Source organism: Colletotrichum costaricense (assembly GCF_030867565.1).
Source record: "Colletotrichum costaricense strain IMI 309622 chromosome Unknown Scaffold_8.1, whole genome shotgun sequence".
NCBI lineage: Eukaryota > Fungi > Ascomycota > Sordariomycetes > Glomerellales > Glomerellaceae > Colletotrichum > Colletotrichum costaricense.
The window spans coordinates 2119053-2140408 of record NW_026848237.1 but is presented as its reverse complement, the minus strand read 5'-3'; the positions used below and the strand labels follow the sequence as shown (position 1 = coordinate 2140408).

Here is a 21356-nt window from a genome sequence, read left to right as displayed (position 1 = left end):
TCATCTAACATGACAAAGCTCGGTTAGGGGTTGTTTGCTGAGCAAAAAAGAAGGCTAGCTTTCTCAAGCAACGGTGCATGAGCTGACGGAGAGAAGGGGGGTTGGAAAGGACCACAAGCGGAAGAAGCGAGGGTCACCGCCGCCCAAACCTGCATAATGTCCGGGAGGTGGTACCAGTCTGGATCGCGGCGCGGATGAGGCCAACAATGGAAAAATTGTTGGTCAGGTCGCCCAGGGCGGCCGCATCCCGGAGTCAAGGCTTGGCTCTGTTGGTTGGAGTCGTGGAACCTTGTCAGACTCTTCTTTTTCAGACGAGGCCGATGCAAGGGAGACGAACATGACGCACGTGGTTCGTGTGTAACAATGTGTCTAGAGAATATGCCCCCCACATTCATCCAGCTTGCGCTCATCAAACGGGTTTGAGCCCATGTAGCGTACGATGCAGGAGAAGCTCGATGAAGGGTGATAGAGCGAGGCTGTGTGGGTGGCTGCGAGTTGCCGTTCGTGATCCAACTTCCGAGTTGTGCACCACACGTTCTCGTCACCTGCATGATGCCGCATACTCCTTCATGTTGTTTCTAATTTGGGCCATCCCACCGCGGCGGAATCGTCCTATTCAAGCTAATTCACCCACCACTCGCTGTGGTGTGCCTTGCGATCGAGGCTCTTAGTGTAGTCCTCTTGTCACCGCTTCAAGATGGCTACCAGACTATACGGAGTAGGCGATCAACGATTTGCTGCAAATCTTCTCAACTCATTTTGTTTCTTCATTACTCCGTGACCCTGAAAGAAAGAAGCCACTGCTTACAATATCCTGATATCATCTATCAAATACCCTCCCCAGGATACATGCGCTTCGCCTCTGCGCCGATCGCTGCCAGCCTGCCTTGCCAGTACACGTAAAGGTCCGCCCATAGTGATTAAATGCACAACATCATAACTCTCGAAATAGAATCAACAACTTAGGCTCGGACTGCACCCGCTCGTCTCGTCGCCTGGCTTCCGGCGCCAGCCCTCCTTTGGGAACCCGGCTTGTTCAATGTGTACTTGGCGAAGGCGCGTGCCAATGCCTTCTTGCAGCTGACCTTCTGGCTTCCAACGAAACTTTCGACAGTTACGGCAATGGCTCTGTCAATATCTTCCGCCTTACAGTACTCCGACAGTCTCATCTTTGCGAAGGCCTCGCTGATACGGATAATGGCTTCGAGATGACGCACCTGCAATGACATTAGTTGACTTGTTGTTGTTTCGGGTCATCATTTGGAAAGAACTTACCGTGATAGGATACGCGCCAGTTGCCAGGGATTCTCTTCTCATATCGGCGAACAGACGCGCGACCTTGTCTTCGTCCATGTTGTACAGCTTGGGACTCACGCGATCGCGCGCATATAGAATGTACTTGCGGAGAAGTTCCTGAGGGATCTCACCCTCCTTCTTCTGTGATTCTGCTTGCGTTTCCTGGTTCTCTGACTCGTGCTCAACATCCATCGAATCCTCACCGGGCTGTGATGTCGATGGATGACTGCGGCTGTGAGAGCCAACGATGAACCGCGCAAGACGCTCATCCTCTTCAGGCTCAACGGTATCCCGGACGACGCAAAGAATGTCGAAACGAGACAAGATGGGCTCCGTAAGTTCCACGTTGGCGGAGAAGGGAATCGTTGAGTTGTATCGCCCACCAATAGGGTTGGCTGCAGCAATGATACCGCAGCGCGCCTGAAGAGTCGTGACGATACCGGCCTTGGAGATGGAAATCGTCTGTTGCTCCATGGCTTCGTGGATGGACGTCCTGTCCTGGTCATTCATCTTGTCGAATTCGTCAATCAGGCAGGTGCCCTTGTCGGCAAGCACCAAAGCGCCACCTTCGAGAGTCCACTCGCTCGTCAAAGGATCTCTCCGAACACTGGCTGTCAAACCGACTGCACTAGCTCCCTGTCCCGTTGCGAAAACGGCTCGATGGGCCGTCTTTTCCACATACTTGAGAACTTGGGACTTCGCCGTACCGGGATCACCCAGCAACAGAACGTTAATGTCTCCACGGACCTGGTGAGAGCCTCGTCCTACTTTAGCAACGCCTCCAAATAAGGACAGCGCCACAGCAGTCTTGATATCATTATGGCCATAGATGCTCGGCGCCATGGAGTTGATGATCTTCTCGATAATGCCGGGTTCGCGAGACAATTTGCGAATCTCGTTCTCATCTTCCTCCGTCATGCGGAAGCCTGCCAGCTGGTCGTGGGACTTGACAACATTGTTTGCTTCAAGGATAGTGGCGAAAACAGGGAATCCGTTCCTGTTGTTCAACTGAGCGTCGTAGTTGTTTCTGTATACGCCGGTCACTTCGATCTCTTCACCAGGCTTGGCCTTGTCGATGAGATCCCAGAGGAGGATGACATCTCGGTGGCGAGGCAAACGACCAGCGGGGACAGTGCCGGGCGACTCCTGAAGGGTAAGCTTCTGGTAGTTGCGGTAGACCGTCTTCTCGGAGTTCAGGGTAAACGGGCCTCGGGACTGGCAGGCTTGGCAGTACGAGACTTTGACCTCGGTGTTGGCTTCTTGCTGGAATGGGCCGAGTGTGACCCCGCACTTGGTGCAGTCAAATTTGACATACTTGAGCTGAGGGAAGACGCCAGTTCTCTTGGTGACGACTCCACTGACACGCACCAAACAGTTCAGGTGAGACTGACGAAGCTGTCTCAGGGTATAGTGAACGGGAAGGTCGAAAATGCGGACGTGGATCTCGGAGTGAATACGCTCGTAGTCGGGGTAGTGAAGGAGCACAACGTCCATGGCAACCTCATCAAAGAGCTTAAGCATCTCGGAGGGTGCGTTGGCCAAGAAGTAGGCAAGAATTGCCTTGGATGTTGAGAGTTCTTCGTAAGAGACTTCGAGAGACTCGGCGTTGATCTCACCAAGGGTACGAATGCGGTTTCCGTAAACAGAGGAGCCGTGGTCGTCGGTGTACTCCGTCAAGAAAGCTTTGAACTCTCTCTTGATGGTGCGTTGCACAAAAGGTTGGGACACCCATTCCGTCAGACTAGCTGCCTTGACATCCTGTAGGGCCTCGAGGGAAAGCTCTTCGTCCATAATGTCCGCATCCATGTCTTCATCGGGGTCCTCATCGTAACGATGGCGCCTACGTCGAGGTTGGGCCGAGAGGTCAATATCGCCTTCGTCGTCTTCCCCAGGCAGGAAAGCAGCAGGCACTCGTTGGCGTCGAGCGACTTCTCGGTCTCTGCGGTTGAGCGTGGCCTCGAGCCGTCGTCTGGCAGCTAGGTCCATGTCTCCATATTCGCCTTCGTCGTCGATGTCGATACCTTCATATCCATCATCGTCCCTAGCTCTGTAGTCTACTTCGAACCCCTCTCGGAAAAGATCAACTTCATCTTCGGCCATTTCATCAAGCTCGTCCAAGTCATCCTGAATTTCCGCCTCGTCCTCGATGTCCTCGTCGTCGTCCCCACCATGCGCCATGAAAGGAGCAGGAGGCGATGATGGCATAGGACTCGAAGCTGGGCCGGTCGATGATCCATCGTCGCCATTTGTGCGACCACGCTTGCGACTCGATTGTGTGGCCAGTCCTCTGTTGGCAGAGCTGGGGTTGCTTCGGAGGGGAGAACTGTACGGGCGGTTAGCGATTAAGTCTTTTCCTAGTGCACCACAGTGGAGCAACTCGTGCCTGAGCCGACTGGGACGATATCGCGAGCCTTACCTCATGATGGCGATGTGTCAAGAAGGCTTTGTGAATTGGATCGACTATCCTTCTAGACTGCGAAAGCTTGCGACAGAATCGACAGAAGCGGTTGTGAAGAAGAGGGGGGAATGCAGAAACGGGGAGAACTGGGAGTGGGATGAAATTACTAGAGGGCCCCATCCACGTCGCCAGGGGGAATCGCGTCAGGGGTCAGCGCGTAAAGTGGCACTTTGCCTAAAACAGACGACGCGTAAATGGGCAATTGTGGACAGCTGAGAGGAAAGTGCAGGGTACGTATCTGACGTACCAGCTTCCCCAAACGCGACTTCTCGATGGTACTGGACCCAGAACACTTACCTCAATGTTCAGGTCTGCTTTCATACTTATCTTACGCTGCCTCAATCAATCACTCTATCGCATTCGACGCCCATTTCCTCTACCATTCTTCAACGATCACCTCAAACCCCTCGAATCAATTCAATCATCTGAAATTGGAATTGCGCACCTTTAACAATGTCAATGGACCCCCCTCCGCCACCAGCTTCGGCCGGCGACACCGATGCCCCAGTTGTCGCGCCGAAGACTACACGCAGCGAAAGTTTCTCGTCACAGAAATCCACCGACTCTCAAACTGCTGCTGAGTGAACTATCCCTTAGTATTCGCCAGTGTTGAGCTTGGACTGACCGCTGTCTTTCGCACAGATTCATAAGGGACCAGATGCAATTGGAAGCCGACGCGCGCGAGGCTCTTCCCTATGTTCGTCTTCTCGCACCTCCCTCCTATCTACAAGATCAGCTATCCTGACTTTTCACAGAGCATCGAAAGCTGCACCAATATTCTCGGATCCCTTCGCCAGAGTGTCTTCGCCTGCCTGACCTGCAATCCTCCCCCCGCCGAACCCAAGGACCCATATGATGGTGCAGGAGTCTGCTATGCTTGCTCTATCCAGTGCCACGGCGAACACACTCTTGTCGAGATATTCACCAAGAGAAACTTCACATGCGACTGCGGTACTAAGAGATATCCGCCTACCACTCCCTGCAGTCTGCGCCTCAACTCTACTACTAATACCAAGGGCGGCGTGCATTCGGAGGAGCCGGACGCGAACAACAAGTACAACCAGAATTTTAGAAATAGATTCTGTGCGTGCGAGTGTGATTATGACCCCTTCCAGCAGAAAGGCACCATGTTTCAGTGTTTGGGACTGGGTACGTCCGAGACAGGCGGCTGCGGCGAAGACTGGTACCACCCTGGCTGCTTGGTTGGAATGGGGCCCAACTGGTTTGAGAGCATGAAGAAGGAGAAGCCCGCAACTGTTAAGGAACCCACAGAGGCCACAGCTATGCCCACAATCTCGGAAGATTCGGAAGCGCGCCCTGGGGACGAAGCAACGGCCGCCAAGAAACAGGACGGTGATGAGGATGTGGAGGATGAGGACGAAGACCCACCGATGCCACCCGGCTTTCCAGGCGAGGACGACTTTGAAGCATTCCTATGCTACAAGTGCGTTAATGCCAACCCGTGGATCAAAAAGTATGCGGGCGCCAAGGGATTCCTACCAGCAGTCTTCTCGACTCAGAAGAACGCAGAGGTAATAGGCACGGAGGAGGTGGCCAAGAAACGAAAGGCAGAAGACGACGCCGACGTATCAGAGGCTAAGCGACTGAAAGGTACATCTGGGCCAGCCAAGGGTCAACCCACCAGCAGTGCTCCGGCTGTTAAGCAGGAGACTCAGGAGGCTTCGTCCGTTACATGTCGGTGGGCTTTACTTCCATCTCCACCGGCCGGAGAGTTCTCGCTCTTTATGACAGAAGACTTCCGCAACAACATATGTCGATGTTCGTCATGCTACCCTAATCTAGACCCGCACCCACAGCTTCTGGAAGAGGAAGAAACGTACGAGCCGCCAATGTCTGATGGCGGGAACTCGGAGCACGGAGGCTCCACAAATGGCAGCGGCAGCCTCCTGGAGCGCGGAGAGAGTGCCTTGCGCAATGTAGACCGTGTTCGTGCCATCGAAGGTGTCATGGCGTACAACCATCTGAAAGACCAGTTGAAGCCGTTCTTCCAGCAATTTGCAGAGAGCGGCAAAGCAATTGGCGCAGAGGACATCAAGTCTTATTTTGCCAAGCTCAGAGGCGACGACCAGGCCATCAAGGACGCGGGAGGTTCAGCCAATGGGTCAAAGGACGATAAGGACGATTCGCGTCGGGAGCAAAGTGGCTACTGATCTACTTGAGTATTATGGTTTCTCTTCTACTTAAGGTTCTGCTTGTATGATAGCGTGTATGCCGGTTTCGACTGGATGTCGACCAGCAAGTGGTTTGCCACAAGGATATGGCTCATGAGGATATATGGCCTTCTTCAAACGATGTTGCCTGGTTTGAGCCCACAACTCCGAATAGTAACTACATTTCTCCGGCAGAGAGCGTGCCGTGTGAGGCTCATCTCGCGCCTCCTTGAGGAGTAAGTGATATTTGAACCTCATCTGGCGAGTTCAATGCTTCTGTATTCCCGGCCAAGGACAAGAATGGGTGGTAGTGATGTACCTTGGACATAAGACGTGCCCAACGCGGTACCAGCCCTCCAGGTTGCGAGGCTACGAGTAAGACGCCAGCAACCACTCATGTTCTGTGGCGCAACGATCGTATGCGGACAAGCTTCAGGCCTAACTAAATGTCAAAATCACACAGCTGCACGTAAGAAAGCATGTTCCCGTCACGGGACAACGAGCATGAGGGCTTGTTCGAGACAAGCCCCCGTACTACACATCGTGACTAGTCAGAGCAAAAGTGTAACAGCCATGATGGCATGTAAGGCTGGTCTGAGTTTCACATCGGGGAACACAATGTTGACGTGATTCTTCTTCCAAATAGCATCGTCGATATTTCTTCTGAAAAATCAGGGGAATTTAAGATGGATTGATCCCGTTGATGAAGCCGAAACTTATGGATCAATTTTAAAACTTCTGTGCTTGCTCCCCGAGAAGTGACAACTCACGAAATACTACTGCGCATATTTGACTTTCTGGACCACAAACCATTCCTGACTCACTTCTCGGCTTCACCTGGTGGAGTTCCGTAAATCATTGCCATGCTACATGCGTGGCGCCAGAATCATTGCCGGCCAGGCTGGCGTGAGGACCTTGGTCGGCACATCTCGATATGGAGCTGACCTAGCGACTCGGGGCTCTTAGGACTGCGAAGAGAATTGTCTTTTGGCGCTCTTCTGGTCTTATGCTCGAGGCATTTCGTTGTTGACGAACGAGTGCTTCCCCCGTAATGGTTGAATGTGTGATATTTAGTAGAGAATAAGAAGATAGCTGGCAGAGATGAGCACAATGTCTGCAGACCGCGAGACAGCCCCGGCCAGGAGCAACTGCCACTCGCGTGGCCGTAGAGGCCCGGAACGCCCTTTCCAAACCTTGTGAAGGCTCGACCGTCCGGGATCTCTACCCTCTCTTATCTTTACATGAGCCGTTCAAAGTCATGTGCCGTGGTATTGTCGTCCCGCCCCTGCTCACTTCCATCGGGATGCCCGCCCTTCGAAGCTGCTACGTTTCCTTTATATAGACCGAGTTCCGTTCTCTGCTTCCATCACGGCTTCCATCATGCCGTCACCTCTTTCCCCCACATTCGCTCCCTAATCTTGCCATCTTCATCCTCATTCTTTATATCTATCTCCCTTGCAATTTTCCATGATGGCTCCTAACAAAGAGGCAACGATGTTGGAGATGAGGGCCACGAGGTCACCAAGCGACCAAGGCATGTCCGATCCCATCGACGCCGCCGAAGGCGCTAAGCTCGAGCGAAACATCTCCATACGGCATATGGTATTTATGGCTTTGGGTGGCTCCATTGGTGCCGGCCTCTTCGTCGGTTCTGGTGCTGCTCTCGGCTCTGGCGGACCCCTATCTCTCGTCCTCAACTTCGCTCTCGTCGGCTTCGGCGTAACATGTACCATGGGCTGCCTGGGTGAACTGGCCGGTAAGTGTTCTTCCGCATCTCTGTCCCAAACTCTCCCCTCGTATCGATATGTCAGACCGCAATAGCAGTGCACAACTAATATATTATTGCAGCCGCGTATCCTGTAGCAGGCGCCTTTTACGAGTATTCGAGACGCATGATATCAGAACCCTGGGGATTCGCAATGGGCTGGAACTTCGTGTTTAACTGGCTCATTGTCTTTCCTTTCGAGCTCACGGTGATCGCAGCTCAAATCAAGTACTGGGCCCCAGACTTACAGCCGGCCTTTGTGATAACGCCAATACTGATCGTTCTGACCGCGACCTCGTTCCTCGGCTCCAAGTGGTTCGGCGAAATTGAACATGCCCTCGGCATCGGCAAGGCCCTCGCTATCACCGTCTTCATCTTTGTTGCGATCTTCATTATCACTGGCGCCGTTCCATCAGATCCACGGTACTTATCTTCTGCTTGAATCGCACTTTGTCATAAAGCAATCTAACCGTTCGTTAGACACGGAACAGGAGCTAAGTTCTGGCATGACCCCGGTGCGGTGAAGAATGGCATATCGGGCTTTTTCCTCGTATTCCGAACCGCCGGCATGTCCTACGGTGGCACGGAGCTCCTGGGCCTGACGGCGGCTGAGTGCAAGAATCCCCAGAAAGCCCTACCTTTGGCGACCAAGATCGTATTTGGCCGCATCTTCTTCTTCTATATCATATCGCTCCTCTTGCTCGGTTTCGTCGTCCCGTCCGATGACCCTGGCTTGGCCTCAACCGGCCACGGTGCCAAGTATAGCCCTTTCACACTCGCAGCACAACTCGCCAACATCCAGCATCTCCCGAGCTTCTTCAACGCCCTTATCGTTTTGGCAATCATTTCAATGGCCAACACCAGCATCTTCGCTGCCAGCCGAGCCTTCCAAGCTATCTGCGAAAGGGGCATGGGCCCTCGGTGGGGAGCCACCGTGAAATGGGGCGTGCCTGTATATGCCTTCGCCATCACGTCCGTTTTTGGCCTCCTTGCCTTTATCAACCTGGCGCCCGGCGGCGGCGCCATCTTTGACTGGCTATTGAGCCTTTCGGGAGCTAGCAACTACTACACGTGGGCGTCCATCTGCGTCAGTCATATTCGTTTCCGCAAGGCATGGGCTGCGCAGGGAAATGATACCAGTCAGCTTCTCTGGAGGAGCCCCTTTGGCGTCTGGGGAGGCTGGGTTGGACTCGCCATTTGCTTTATAGGGCTCGCTGCAAATGTCCTGACGGCAATTTGGCCCATCGGTGGTCATGATGCGCAGGCCGTCATCCGCGACAACATTGGAACGATTATCCCGATTGTGTTGTATATCGGCTATCGGGTTTGGCAGTCGATAATCATGAAGGTGAAGCAGCCTATGCTCGTCCCATTGGATGACATGGATGTGCAGACGGGTATCCGTCTGCTTGAGGATGTTCCCATCTCGGACGACGGGGGAGTCACTTTAGTCCGTGGTGAAAAGTGATTTATGCCGTTGATGTACAGCGATACCGCTGAGTTGACTAACTGTGGCGGTCAGGGCTTTGTGCGGCGAGAACCAGTCGGAGTTGGGTGTCTTTTGCTTTCCTTAGTAATTGAATAGCAACAGCAACAGTAGTAACAGTACACAACGAACAGTCTCAGTAGGAGTTTCGTTTCATTTCAACAAACCGTTCATTAATGTATTCGTGAAAAGAGACCAAGGCTAAGGTGCTTGGCCAGTATCACAAGAGGTATAATGCGATCGCCCATTTGCTTTGCAAGCGATTCTCCTTTCCAGCAACCCCCAACGCCAGCAAGCTTTTTTACCCAGAATGCTCCTTACGCCACCACAATCCCGATGGCATGCTTCATAAAACAGGTACTAAATGCATTGTGTACTGCCTTCACTGGCCAGAGGAGCCAGTGCTCGAATTCGCACTCGAGGGTCTTGGTGGCGGAACGGGCATACCCATGGGGATTCCTAGATCTCTCTGCATCGGGACGCCACCCATCATGCTGGATTCCGGCGACTGCGGACGCGAGTACTCGTCTCCCATTTGCTGGCTCCCAGAAAGCTGTTCTTGAGCGGCTCTCTTCTCCAGCTCCTTCAACCGCTCCTTCTCCGCCGGGTCGATGAGGTCGTCGTCGTCGCTCCAGCAAGGGTCCTCGTCGCTGACCTCGGGCATGGCCATGCGCTTCCAGAACCGAAGTTCCTGGCGCGCGGCCACGTCCTCCACGCGCCGATCCCACCGCGTCTCGTCCTCGTCGTACTTGCGGCGGAAGTTGCGGAGCACCTCGTTCGCCTTACCCGCGCGTTCCTGCATCTCCCAGATCTGTTCTCGGAGTCTGCTATTCTCGGCGCGGGCTTCGGCGAGCTGGGATCGGTACGAGCGGTGCCATGCGGCGACATCGCTGACGTGCTTTGCCTTGTACTCGTGGAATTGCTTCAGCATTGCGGCGAAGACTGTCGCGTACTGGCTGAGGAGTGTCGCGTTGGCGTCGCGGCTGTATTTGGCCTTTTCAAGGGACTCGGAGAGGATGGAGATGAGGGTGTCGAGATTCTGTTCTTGAGCTGAAGAGAAGGTGCCATGTGTCAGTGACTACGGTAAAAAGCAATTGGGACATGTGCGCGTGGGCGGGTGTGCGAGCAGCAAGGGCGTACCAAGAATGTCGTCTGCAGCGTTGTGGATGAGGTCGTCATTGCCCATTCCCTGCGTCCTCGCGCGACTGCGCACCCTTCCAAGACCAGAGACAATATCCTCGGTGACGCGACGGTTTTCCGTAAGCTGCCTACTCAGCTCCTCGACCATGCCATAGATGTAGTTGAGCTCGGCCTGCTGACCGGCAGGGGTGGGCACGCCGCCCATGCCGTTGGGCACATTGCCGCCGTTCATTCCGTTCATGAGGACGAACTGCTGGTACTGCGCGTGGGCAAGGGCTTGCTGGGCGGCCGAGAGGGATTGCGCGTTGGCGGACGGCGCAGGCGAAGGAAGTTGCGGCGGCGGGAGGGAATGTTGTAGCTGTAGCTGTTGTTGTTGCTGCTGCTGGAGCTGCTGCTGCCGCTGCTGTTGAGTCTGATGCTGTTGTTGCTGTTGCTGCAGCTGGAGCTGGCGGGAAGAGAATTGGACCTGTTGCTGCTGGGACTGCTGTTGCGACTGGTTGTTGGAGCTGAGGATGGGGTTGAAGGCGAAGTCGTTGGAGGTTGAGGCAGGAAAGTTCATGGCCCTTGGTGTTTCTGCCCGCTTTCGAGTGGGAGGGGTGTGGGTTGGGTTGCACAACTGGCGGGCAGCTGTCGTGAGTGAGATGGTTGCTCTGCTCTCGTGCTCGCTTCGCTTCTCTGTTTTACCCGGAGGTGAACCGGGGGGACGGGGTGACAGCGCCGGCACCGCTGCTGCCACAAAAGAAGAAAAAGGCAACCTTGATTGACAAGACGCTTCTGAGGGGTGGAGCTTATCTGGCGCGCGTGTGTCTAGGTGCGGGTGCGACGGGTCTCCTTCGTGGGATGTATCTGCTCTCCGTACCGTTTTGGGTTTGGAGTGGTAGGAGAGGGTGGAAGGGGCAGAAGGGGGTGTGAATGCTGCGAGACGCCCATGGTGGATGAGATATTGACTTAAGCGGATCAAGTTTGCAAGTGAACTGAGGATTGAGCTGCTAACGTAAGCGATACTATCTTGGGTGGGTTATGCACAAAACGGCTATCAGCCAACTAACGACCAACGACGGGCCCTCGGTCTTTCCTCCTATCCAGTTCTTCCTTCCTTCTCTGGATAGAACCTTAAGGAACACGATGCCCAAGTGGAAATTAAAACAAGAGCAATCCGAATGAGACCAATTGAGACCACTTTTCCTCTCAGACCATTCGGTACCCAGACTAATCCTCGTCAATGTCCATGTGGCTGTTGAGGATAGAGGCCTTGGGCGTGAGCTCGTCACCCTCGCCATCCTCACTGACCGCATCGTCAGCCTTCTCGCCGTTTGCAAGAGCGTAATTGGCCATGATCTCTTTCATGTTCGCAGTGTCTTGTCCAGCGAGTGTAAGAGTCTTCTCAAAGTGATCGCGGCTTCGCTTACGATGGGCCTTGGTCGGGGTGGTTGGGACACCAGCGTTAATGGGCTCGTAGTACGCAGGCTCGAGGCCAAGGGGTCGAGGGCCAGCGGGCTGGATCGAGGGACGCTCAAGCGAGGCAGACTTCGAGGCCGACGCGATACGGACGCGGTTCTTCTGACGACGAGTGGACGGCGAGTTATCCTCAACGTCGGTGTCGGCGAACATGACTGTGGGAGCTGTCTTGACGCTGCGAGGGCGACTAGGAGGCGGGCGGCCGTGGCCCTCCTCGTCGTAGCGGAAGCCAGGAGGCGGAGTAGAGGGGCCGCACTCGACGTCGTGCTTGCCGATGGCCGTAGCAGAGTCGGCCTCGGGGCTAGCATCACTCTTCATCTTCTTGCCGAGACCAAGGTAGTGCTTGGGGCTGGGATTGAAATCAAGGACCTTGGCAATACCGGGGCCGGACTTCTTCGCACCAGTGCCCTTTCCATCATGGGCTCCGTCAGAGATACGGGGAGCCTTGGCCGTACGCGGAGTCTTCACAGCATGATGGGCCGGCTTGGTCGGGGTCGCAGCCGGGTCATGAGAGCTGTCCGAGGGCTCCATGTCGTAAGCGCCATCCAAACCTTGGACTGACTTCATGATGGGCTTGTCATCAGTGCCCTGGGCAACCTTCTTGTTGGCACGATAACGGTCGTGCTCGCGAGCCAAGCGGGCAGGCAGAGGCTCCTGGTACTCGCGAATGGGTTGGACTTCAGCGTCGTCCTCAGGATAGTCAGACAGGTCCACTTCGGTATCCTCAGGCGACTCGGTGAGTTCGCCTTCGTCATCGGCGCTCTCTGGGTGGCCAAAGAGGTCCTCTTCAGTGTCTTTGGGCAACTCATCAAGCTCGTCCGACGGAGATCCAAAGCCAAAGAGGTCCTCCTCTTCTTCATCACTGGGCAACTCGCCGAGCTCAGAGTCAGAATCAGGGTCACCGAAGGGATCCTGGGGCATAGGATCAGTCGCAGGTGAATGAGTGCGGCGGACATCGCCAAGGCCCTCGTTCTCATCAGTGCCACGAGATGCCATTTTGCCCTGTATTCTTTGGGGAACCCGTAGACAAATTTGACTTTGAGGATGGGCTCTAGCTAAATAACTGTTAGCTGAAGGTAAACGGGTAAGTCGAACTGAAGCTTACCGGCTAGAGTGTCGGCTTGATCGATCTTCAGAGTCGGGAAGCTCGGTAAGTCGATGGTGGACACAGACGAGGGAGGGCTAGAAGAAGATCCTTCGATGAAAGCGAAGCAACTTGATGGGACTTCGGTCGAGAGAGAAAAAAAAAGCTCAATCCTCAAGCAAAGCGTTGCTGAGAATCGCGTTCGACACCAGGATAGAGAGGCAAGGAAGGGGGAAAAGAAAGATAACTGCTGGTAGGTAATGATACCTAGCTAGACGCGAAAGAAGCCGTTCGCTCGAGGTAAATCAAGGTCTGATGAGCTCGCGTACTGGCACAAATAGTCGAAAAGACTCGAGCAATCGCCAGTAGAAGTTCTGCTGCTCGGGAATGTATCATCAGAATGGCAAAGACTTGTTGATGGAGATAGATGTATCTCAAACTTACTCGAAGGATGGATTTCCCTTGACGACAGAGGTTGATGATGTTTTGACCCAGCTTCTTTGAGGTGAGGAAGAAGGGAAAGAGAGGTTTGGGTATGCTTGAGCAAGATTTGTTGTTGTTTACCTTTGTGGAAGCCGGTGCCCTCGTCGTGGGGCCTAGTCAGATATGCCCCGGGGGAACTTCATTCTGTTTATCTTTATGGAGACGGGTGCTCCTTTCGTAGGGTCCATTTGAAGGGGATTGGACTCGCTGCGGGAGCATCTGTTATTGTTCATTTTGATAGAGGCGGGGTGCCTTCATCTTTGGGCCTAGATGTGTATTCTCCGGGAAGAGTTATTACAGTCTGTCATTATGGAGGCGGGTGCTCTCGCCATGAAGCTCAGCGTGAGATACTTAGGCATGCCCCAGGGGAATCTAGCGTCGTTCATGATTGTGGAAGCTGGTCGTCTCTTTATGGAGCTTAATTGCAATGGGAATTCAGGAGGCAAATATCGATTCAAGTTCCTTTGCTGCCTTGGAGGACCATATCACCAGAGTACTTGAACACCAAGATAGCATCGGGGCGTCAAGACTGGCTCTCGAACAGTTGCCTGTCGTGATTCGGGACCACACGGCATGAGTATAGTGGTCTGTAGACCACCTCAGCCACCATGTATGGGATGGTCTTGAGAATCTGTAATACTAATGAGATGTCATGTCCGACGAAGTCGAAGAATTCTATCCAAGCATGTGGCCGAAGGAAACCCGAGTCCCTCGCAGGTTATTACATCACTAGGATATTTCATGCCTTCTTAAAGGCACATAGAAGCACTGCCAGTCTTGGGGGGAGGTAGCTTTGTAAGAAAGTGATGGTGGCTTTATTGGGAAGAGATAAGAGAAGCTTTGGTACTGCGTATCGCATCTCAAGCTGGTTTTCACATCAAACAGAAGATTCTTTGAGAGGTTCAATGAATGATTATTAGCGAGATGCCAAGTAAGCGTACAGATCAATGGTGCAATATGAAACCATCGTCTACCAAGACTGACAAAAAGCTAGAATTTACAGTTTCCGGTTCCTTAGTCTCTCATACTACATTATAGAAATTCTCATTTCAAGGCAACCAGGGATGTTTCTGGCAGAAGTAGTCAGAGAAAGATGAGGGAGCCAACTGCCTCTGATAGAGCATGACGAAGTTACCCAATGTTGAGACTAGAGAAAAGTAGTTGAAATTCGCGATGAACATGGATTCTATTCTACCTTGGGTTGCTTCTTCGTCCTAACCCATGGGAGTTACATCCGCTTGGCACATCAGATCCTCCCGACAATATGGCCGAGGCCATGCTCATCTCGGCCGATTGCAATTTTGAGTGCTGTCAACTCCAAGCCTTGGACCTGAAGAGAAGCAAGGTCGAAGCGAGCAGTTGAGGCAACGCCAGACAGACACTACAGGCGGAGAAGAACGGGGAAGAAGTCAAGAAAGAGAGACATCAGATGGTGAGCTTGCGGAGACTCCGCCGCCGGACCAAGTTTACCGGGGGCTACCGATTATTTAGCGGGTGCGGGGTGATGCGGGGCCTCCAGCTTCCCCGCCATCCGGTCAAGCCACCCATTCGGGCCGTTGGGCACCCCATCCCGCCGGGCTTGTCCTATCCCATGCTAAAAAGCCGGAGGCCACTGCTAGGTAAGGTAGGTATCCGTACGGAGTACTGTATGTAGAAACAAACGAAACATGAACAGAAAAGATTGGACCAGTTCTCTCGCTTTCATAGTGTCGTTTCAACACTCCTCCATCCCTACCTCAGACACCACCAATGACAGCTCATCCATGCAGACAGCTACCCTTGCACCGGGCAAGCAGGAAGCTTTAGTACACTAGCGCCGCTCTAGCATGATGCATTTTCTCCATCTCGCTCTTGTCCCCCCGCTGCAGTCGGCGCAGATGCACATCATCCCCCCCCCCCCCCAAAGTCCCGTAGCTCCCAACTGTAAAGCCGGTAGACTGCGGGGAAGTCGATTCCAAGAACGAGGAATGAACAGCGTGACCTTCACATACCGCATATTTCCTGCATTGTTCTTTTTTGTTCTGCTGTTCATCCAGGTAGACACGGCCTTACCTCGCTCCATTACTCGCTCGCGCCATTCAATCAAATAGACTTCTAGCCGCAAATGAGCGGTCCCGAACCTTGGCGAGCTACGCGCCAGGAGAATACGACATGGACCAGGCACCCCCAGGGACCTCCGGAACTGCAGATGAAAGACTGGATGACGTTCATGCTCTGGCCCTGCACCTATCACGGGCCGTCCGCAAAAGTCGCCTAAAAAAACATTTTACGTGAAAGCCCAATTAGGTAACGGGGACCTAGGAGCTTTCGGGATGAACGGTTGGAGAGCAGGAGACGTCCGTTGCCGCCTTCTAGCGGGGTCGCGTATTCCAACTTACACTCTCAGCCAATGTAACGATGCATAACCAGGTCCTTTGATCTGCAAAGCGACACCAAGTATAAAGTCCGCCACTGAGCCATGTCGTGGACTGTTGTCCAAGCTTCTCTTGCCCTGTTTGCCCATACTCTCCCAAGCTTGTCAACATGGCGAGGAAGCTTTCTGTCCTCGGACTACTCAGCGCAGTAGCTTCAGCTGCTGTGATCCGCAGAGACTATCCTAGCGACGACGCGCTTTCAAAATGCCCGGGCTACAAGGCTTCCAACGTCCAGCTGTCCTCGACTGGATTGACAGCAGACTTGTCGCTGGCCGGTGAAGCATGCAATGCGTACGGAACCGATCTGACAGACTTGACTCTGACTGTCGAATATCAAACTGGTGAGTTCCTCGATTTCTTCATAGCCATCCCGTGTCATTCCTGTGCCTTGTGAACCAATACTCAGACATACTGCAGATACCCGTCTCCACGTCAAGATCCAGGATGCCGCGAACCAGGTGTACCAGATCCCCAACTCTGTGTTTCCCCGCCCCGAGGCCACCAGCTTGACCATCGCAGAATCCAAGCTGCAATTCAACTACACCGAGAACCCCTTTTCCTTCAGCGTGAGCCGTTCCGACACAGGCGAGGTTCTCTTCGACACTTCCGGAGCCAACATCGTCTTTGAAAGCCAGTACCTCCGCCTCCGGACCAAGCTGCCCGAGAACCCCAACCTGTACGGTCTGGGCGAGCATTCGGACCCCTTCCGTCTGAACACGACTGACTACATCCGCACGTTGTGGTCCCAGGATTCGTACGGCATTCCCTCTGGTGCCAATTTGTATGGTAACCACCCCGTCTACTACGAGCACCGCAAGAATGGCACCCACGGAGTCTTCTTCTTGAACTCCAACGGCATGGACGTCTTTATCAACAAGACGGAGGAGTCTGGGCAATATCTTCAGTACAACACCCTCGGTGGAGTCCTCGACTTCTATTTTGTTTCCGGTCCTTCTCCCATCGAGGTGGCCCAGCAATACGCTCAGATTACCGGCCTGCCAGCCATGATGCCATACTGGGGTCTAGGTTTCCACCAATGCCGTTACGGATACCGCGATGTCTTTGACGTTGCTGAGGTTGTCTACAACTACAGCATCGCCGAGATCCCCCTCGAGACTATGTGGACCGACATTGATTACATGGACAGGCGAAGGTAAGCGATAATTAACATGCTATGTACTCCTTCAACTAGACTAACAACCCGCAGAGTATTCTCTCTCGACCCTGAGCGTTACCCCCTGGCCAAGGTCCGCCAGCTTGTCGACAAGCTTCACGAAAATGATCAGCACTATATCGTCATGGTAGACCCTGCAGTGGCCTACGTCGAATCACCCACCCTGCAACGCGGCATTAACGACAACATCTGGCTTCTCCGTAGCAACGGTTCCGTCTGGATCGGCGTCGTCTGGCCTGGTGTTACTGTGTTCCCTGATTTCTTCGCAGAGAACATCACTTCCTTCTGGAACAATGAGTTTGCTCAATTCTTCTCGGCCGATAAGGGAGTCGACATTGATGCCCTTTGGATCGACATGAACGAGCCGTCAAACTTCCCCTGCTACTTCCCCTGCGACGATCCTTACGGTTCCGCTGTTGGGTTCCCTCCCGAGCCACCAGCCGTCCGCGAGAACCCCAGACCTCTCCCCGGCTGGCCTTGCGATTTCCAACCTCCTGGAACCGACTGCGGTAACAACCAGACCAAGCGATCTGATGTCCTCGTTCGAAAGCAGATGTCGCCTAGAATGGTGCCCGCCGGACAGACGTTTGACAATTTGGTGCTCGCCGAGAGACAATCATCCGGTGATCAGAAGGGTCTGCCCGACCGCGATCTTCTCTTCCCCAAGTACGCCATCCACAACAAGGCCGCTTGGGACACTGAGTCGAACGCAGCCCGTGGTGGTATTTCTAACAAGACCGTGAACACGGACGTGATCCACCAAAACGGCCTGGCCATGTACGATACCCATAATCTTTACGGCTCCATGATGTCCTCAGCCTCCCGAGTTGCCATGGAAGCCCGCCGTCCGGGTCTTCGCCCCCTCATCATCACCCGCTCCACATTCGCCGGCGTCGGAAAGCATGTAGGCCACTGGCTCGGCGACAACCTTTCCAACTGGCAACAGTACCGCGTCTCCATCTCCCAGCTGATGCAGTTTGCTGCTGTGTATCAGGTGCCTATGGTCGGCTCCGATGCTTGCGGTTTCGGCGACAACACCAACGAACAGCTCTGCGCGCGCTGGGCCGCCCTCGCCGCCTTCTCCTCATTCTACCGTAACCATAACTCCATCGACAGTATTTCGCAGGAGTTTTATCGCTGGGACACGGTGGCTGACAGCGCTCGCAAGGCCATCGCCATCCGCTACCGCCTGCTTGACTACATCTACACTGCCCTGTACCAGCAGACCAAGGACGGCACTCCGCTCATCAACCCGCTCTTCTACCTCTACCCCGAGGACGAGAAGACGTTCGGTCTGGACCTTCAGTACTTCTACGGTGACGCCATTCTCGTCGCGCCCGTGACGGAAGAGAACTCAACTTCAGTTGATGTCTACCTCCCTGACGACGTCTTCTATGACTGGTACACCCACGAGGCTATCCAGGGCACCGGTGCCACAATTTCCCTGACAGACAAGGACTACACCACGATCCCGCTCTTCATCCGCGGCGGCACCGTGCTGCCTCTGCGCGCGAACAGCACCATGACGACGAAGCAGCTGCGCGAGGAGAACTTTGAGCTCTTGATCGCGGCTGGCAGGGATGGCACTGCAAAGGGCCAGCTATATCTCGACGATGGTGTCAGTGAGGAACAGGCAGGTATCACGCTCGTCACCTTTGATTACAAGGACGGCAAGGTTTCCGTGGATGGCGAGTTCAAGTACTCGACGCCGCTCAAGGTCTCCAAGGTTACGCTTCTCAGTGGAGGTACTCCTGCGAAGAGACAGGAGACCATCAAGACGGTTGCTGTCGAGTACGCCTTGACTGGACCTTTCGTGATCGAGCTCAACTGAGATGGATGATGGGTCACCTGGATGTAGCGGGGTGTTTTTACTTTTCTTCATATATATATTTATTGTGTGAATATCACTAACTTCACTTGCCTATACCATCCTCATGATGTCTTCGACAACCTCTTCAACTTTCGTGACACTCTACCCCTAATTGACCGGCACGAAAATGCGGTCAATGTCAGCAACCCATGACGAATCCGAGCTGGCAATCTTGATGGTGTTTGCAGACCCAGCAGTAAGGCTACAGAACACGGAGCTGCTCCCGGGCGTGTTCCCATCAGAAGTCGGCAGGAAGCCAACAGTCTGCGAGACGCCGTTGCACGTCACCGTGCCCCACCGCTGGCTCGTATCGCCATTCAAATGCTTCACGCGCACCGTCGTCTTGCCGGAAGCCTGCACGCTCACCCCGGAGAACGTCACGCTCCCGCCGGCCGACCCTCCGACGTAGCCCGCCGCCGCGGACCCGCTGCACCCCGTGCACGCGACGCTCTTGGCGCCGCCCGCGAGCGTCGCGGACTCGCCCTCGTACGACGTCTCGCTGGGCCCCGCGGCCCAGGTGCCGGCGGCGACGTTGGGCGTCCAGTTGACGCGGTCGGCGAGGGTGATTGTGGTGCCCGAGATGGCGAGCGGTAGCCAGACGTAGGTGCTCCGCATGAGGTTCGTGCTGACCCAGCGGTCGCCCATGTAGATTGCCGTGTCGCCCAGCGGGAGGATGTAGGTCGTCTGGCTGGTGTACGTCTTTGAGCCGACGGTGGCGAAGGTTGCCCAGGAAGACCAGGGGCCTGCGAGGGAGGTTGCGTAGGAGTAGACCTTGAAGGAGAGTATGTCAGTCTTTGTTTGGAAGTGGGGAGTGAAGGGAGAACGTTACGTTGTCGTTCGGGTCCCAGCCGGTAAGCTTGCTTCCAAACATGAAGTAGTATCCGTTCTTCTTCCAGATGGCGGGGGCCTCGATGTGATCGGGCCAGAGGTAGACGTTGCGCGTGACGTTGAGATAATCCGAGCTCAGGGCATTGATTCGGAGACCATTGGGTCGCTGTTGGGTTTAACTCTGTCAGTCTCCAGCTTATCTTTCACATTCATCCCCCGTCGTCAAGACAGCAAGTTAAAGGGGATCCAATAGGTAATCTCAGAACTCACATCCTCAGTCAACAAATACGCAGACCCATCATCATCCTGAAACAACCCAATATCACGACTTTGGAACCCCAAAGGCTGCCAACTACTAAGATACGTGTACTTGCCGCACACCGTATCGCTCGTCGCGACTCCGATTTTGGCCTCGCCGTAGTTGCTGCTGTCAATGTGCATGTACATGACGTACTTCTTCGTCGCGCTGTTGTAAATCACCTTGGGACGCTCGACGACCCGGGAGGGCCCCAGGTCGCCCGCCGCCGTGGTGCGCGAGAGTAAGGCACCGACATAGGTCCACTCGACGAGGTTGGTCGAGGAGTAGCAGTTGATGTTCTGGAAAGCCGACCCTTCGGTCTTGTCTTCACCTATGAGGTAGTACGTCGAGCCTACTTTTGTCACGCCGGCGCCGTGGGCTTGGATGTGGCGGCCTGTGTTGGTCTGGATTGTATCATGACAGAAATTAACTGGGTGGTCGCCTCTCTATGGAACTGGATTTGAAGGAAGAAGGATGCTGGAGGGGGAGAGGGGGAGTGTCTGTTTCTTACCGCTGACCATGTCCCGCCGGAAACGACTTGAAGCGTGGCTTGCGCGAGGCCCGCGCCCGCGAGCAGGGAGGCGAGGCCATTGAACAGACGCATCGTGAAGACACTCAATGCTCTTGTCAAGCCAAAGTGCGTGTAAGTGTGGGTGAACCAATTCAATGGCTTGAAGATTCGCCAACAGACACAAGGAGCCAAGAAACAGAAACGCCCTGAGATCATGGTCCTCCCCCGGTCTTCATATACTTTGCCCTCTTCCTCCATATCGTCCGTTCGTCCCGGAACACATCAATCGCCAGCCCCATCCGTGAACCATCGCAACGCCGTTGTCCATTCCCAAATTATCCATAGTATCGAATACAACCCACCCAATCTCGTTCCCACCCCCGCCGGCTCCGGGATCCCCATGTCAATCAAATACCGTGTATTCGAGCGCATCTCAGAGGAGCCCTGTCAGTTAAGCTTTCCTAAGCTTTCACAAGCTTTCCTCCAGCCTACTCCGGCCTAGTTTCTCCTCGTGTCCCGGTCTGAGAAGCTGGTACCACTACCCACACCCACACTATGTATTATTATATAATCCATAGAGCCACATTTAGCACCGTGCCAGAGCGCACTTTATACTTAAAGAAAATAAGCATAATTACTACTATTTTTTAATAATACCTAGAGGCGGATAGGAGGGTAATTCTAACGCCCTCCTCTCTAAAGTAATCTATCCTTTATTATAACTATAGTTATCTATTTCCTTATTTAATAAGTAAGAGTTATTTTATTAAGCGTTATTAAAAAAAGGAATAGAAAGCTACCTTATTAATAAAATAGTAATAACTTTAACTTAATATATATATAATATTATACCTCTCTTTTTAATAACTAACATAATAGAGACGTACTAAACTAGATAATTAGAAGGCTATATCTAAGTT

The 21356-nt window shown here is 53.8% G+C and overlaps 7 protein-coding genes across 7 annotated transcripts; 3 read left to right on the top strand and 4 right to left on the bottom strand.

Moving 5' to 3' along the window:
* Positions 1-962: 962 nt before the first annotated feature.
* On the bottom strand, positions 963-3717 carry CCOS01_08726 (MCM2/3/5 family protein; the record flags this gene model as incomplete). Its single annotated transcript, XM_060456887.1, has 3 exons — positions 963-1217; positions 1276-3619; positions 3713-3717. The coding sequence occupies 3 exons, from the start codon at positions 3715-3717 to the stop codon at positions 963-965; spliced, it is 2604 nt and encodes an 867-aa protein (XP_060313161.1).
* Positions 3718-4207: 490 nt separating this feature from the next.
* On the top strand, positions 4208-5925 carry CCOS01_08725 (uncharacterized protein; the record flags this gene model as incomplete). The annotated part of the gene is made up of 3 exons (XM_060456886.1): positions 4208-4335; positions 4397-4451; positions 4510-5925. 3 exons carry the CDS (start codon positions 4208-4210, stop codon positions 5923-5925), a joined length of 1599 nt encoding a protein of 532 aa, XP_060313160.1.
* A 1470-nt stretch (positions 5926-7395) lies between these two features.
* Positions 7396-9158, top strand: CCOS01_08724 (amino acid permease; the record flags this gene model as incomplete). Its single annotated transcript, XM_060456885.1, has 3 exons — positions 7396-7681; positions 7774-8113; positions 8171-9158. 3 exons carry the CDS (start codon positions 7396-7398, stop codon positions 9156-9158), a joined length of 1614 nt encoding a protein of 537 aa, XP_060313159.1.
* A 400-nt stretch (positions 9159-9558) lies between these two features.
* CCOS01_08723 (uncharacterized protein) lies at positions 9559-10875 on the bottom strand (the record flags this gene model as incomplete). The annotated part of the gene is made up of 2 exons (XM_060456884.1): positions 9559-10226; positions 10317-10875. The coding sequence occupies 2 exons, from the start codon at positions 10873-10875 to the stop codon at positions 9559-9561; spliced, it is 1227 nt and encodes a 408-aa protein (XP_060313158.1).
* A 650-nt stretch (positions 10876-11525) lies between these two features.
* On the bottom strand, positions 11526-12770 carry CCOS01_08722 (uncharacterized protein; the record flags this gene model as incomplete). Its single annotated transcript, XM_060456883.1, has 1 exon — positions 11526-12770. One exon carries the CDS (start codon positions 12768-12770, stop codon positions 11526-11528), a length of 1245 nt encoding a protein of 414 aa, XP_060313157.1.
* A 3094-nt stretch (positions 12771-15864) lies between these two features.
* CCOS01_08721 (glycosyl hydrolase family 31) lies at positions 15865-18760 on the top strand (the record flags this gene model as incomplete). The annotated part of the gene is made up of 3 exons (XM_060456882.1): positions 15865-16096; positions 16173-16908; positions 16963-18760. The coding sequence occupies 3 exons, from the start codon at positions 15865-15867 to the stop codon at positions 18758-18760; spliced, it is 2766 nt and encodes a 921-aa protein (XP_060313156.1).
* A 147-nt stretch (positions 18761-18907) lies between these two features.
* CCOS01_08720 (galactan 1,3-beta-galactosidase) lies at positions 18908-20694 on the bottom strand (the record flags this gene model as incomplete). The annotated part of the gene is made up of 4 exons (XM_060456881.1): positions 18908-19570; positions 19629-19793; positions 19898-20329; positions 20437-20694. 4 exons carry the CDS (start codon positions 20692-20694, stop codon positions 18908-18910), a joined length of 1518 nt encoding a protein of 505 aa, XP_060313155.1.
* Between the last annotated feature and the right edge of the window lie 662 nt (positions 20695-21356).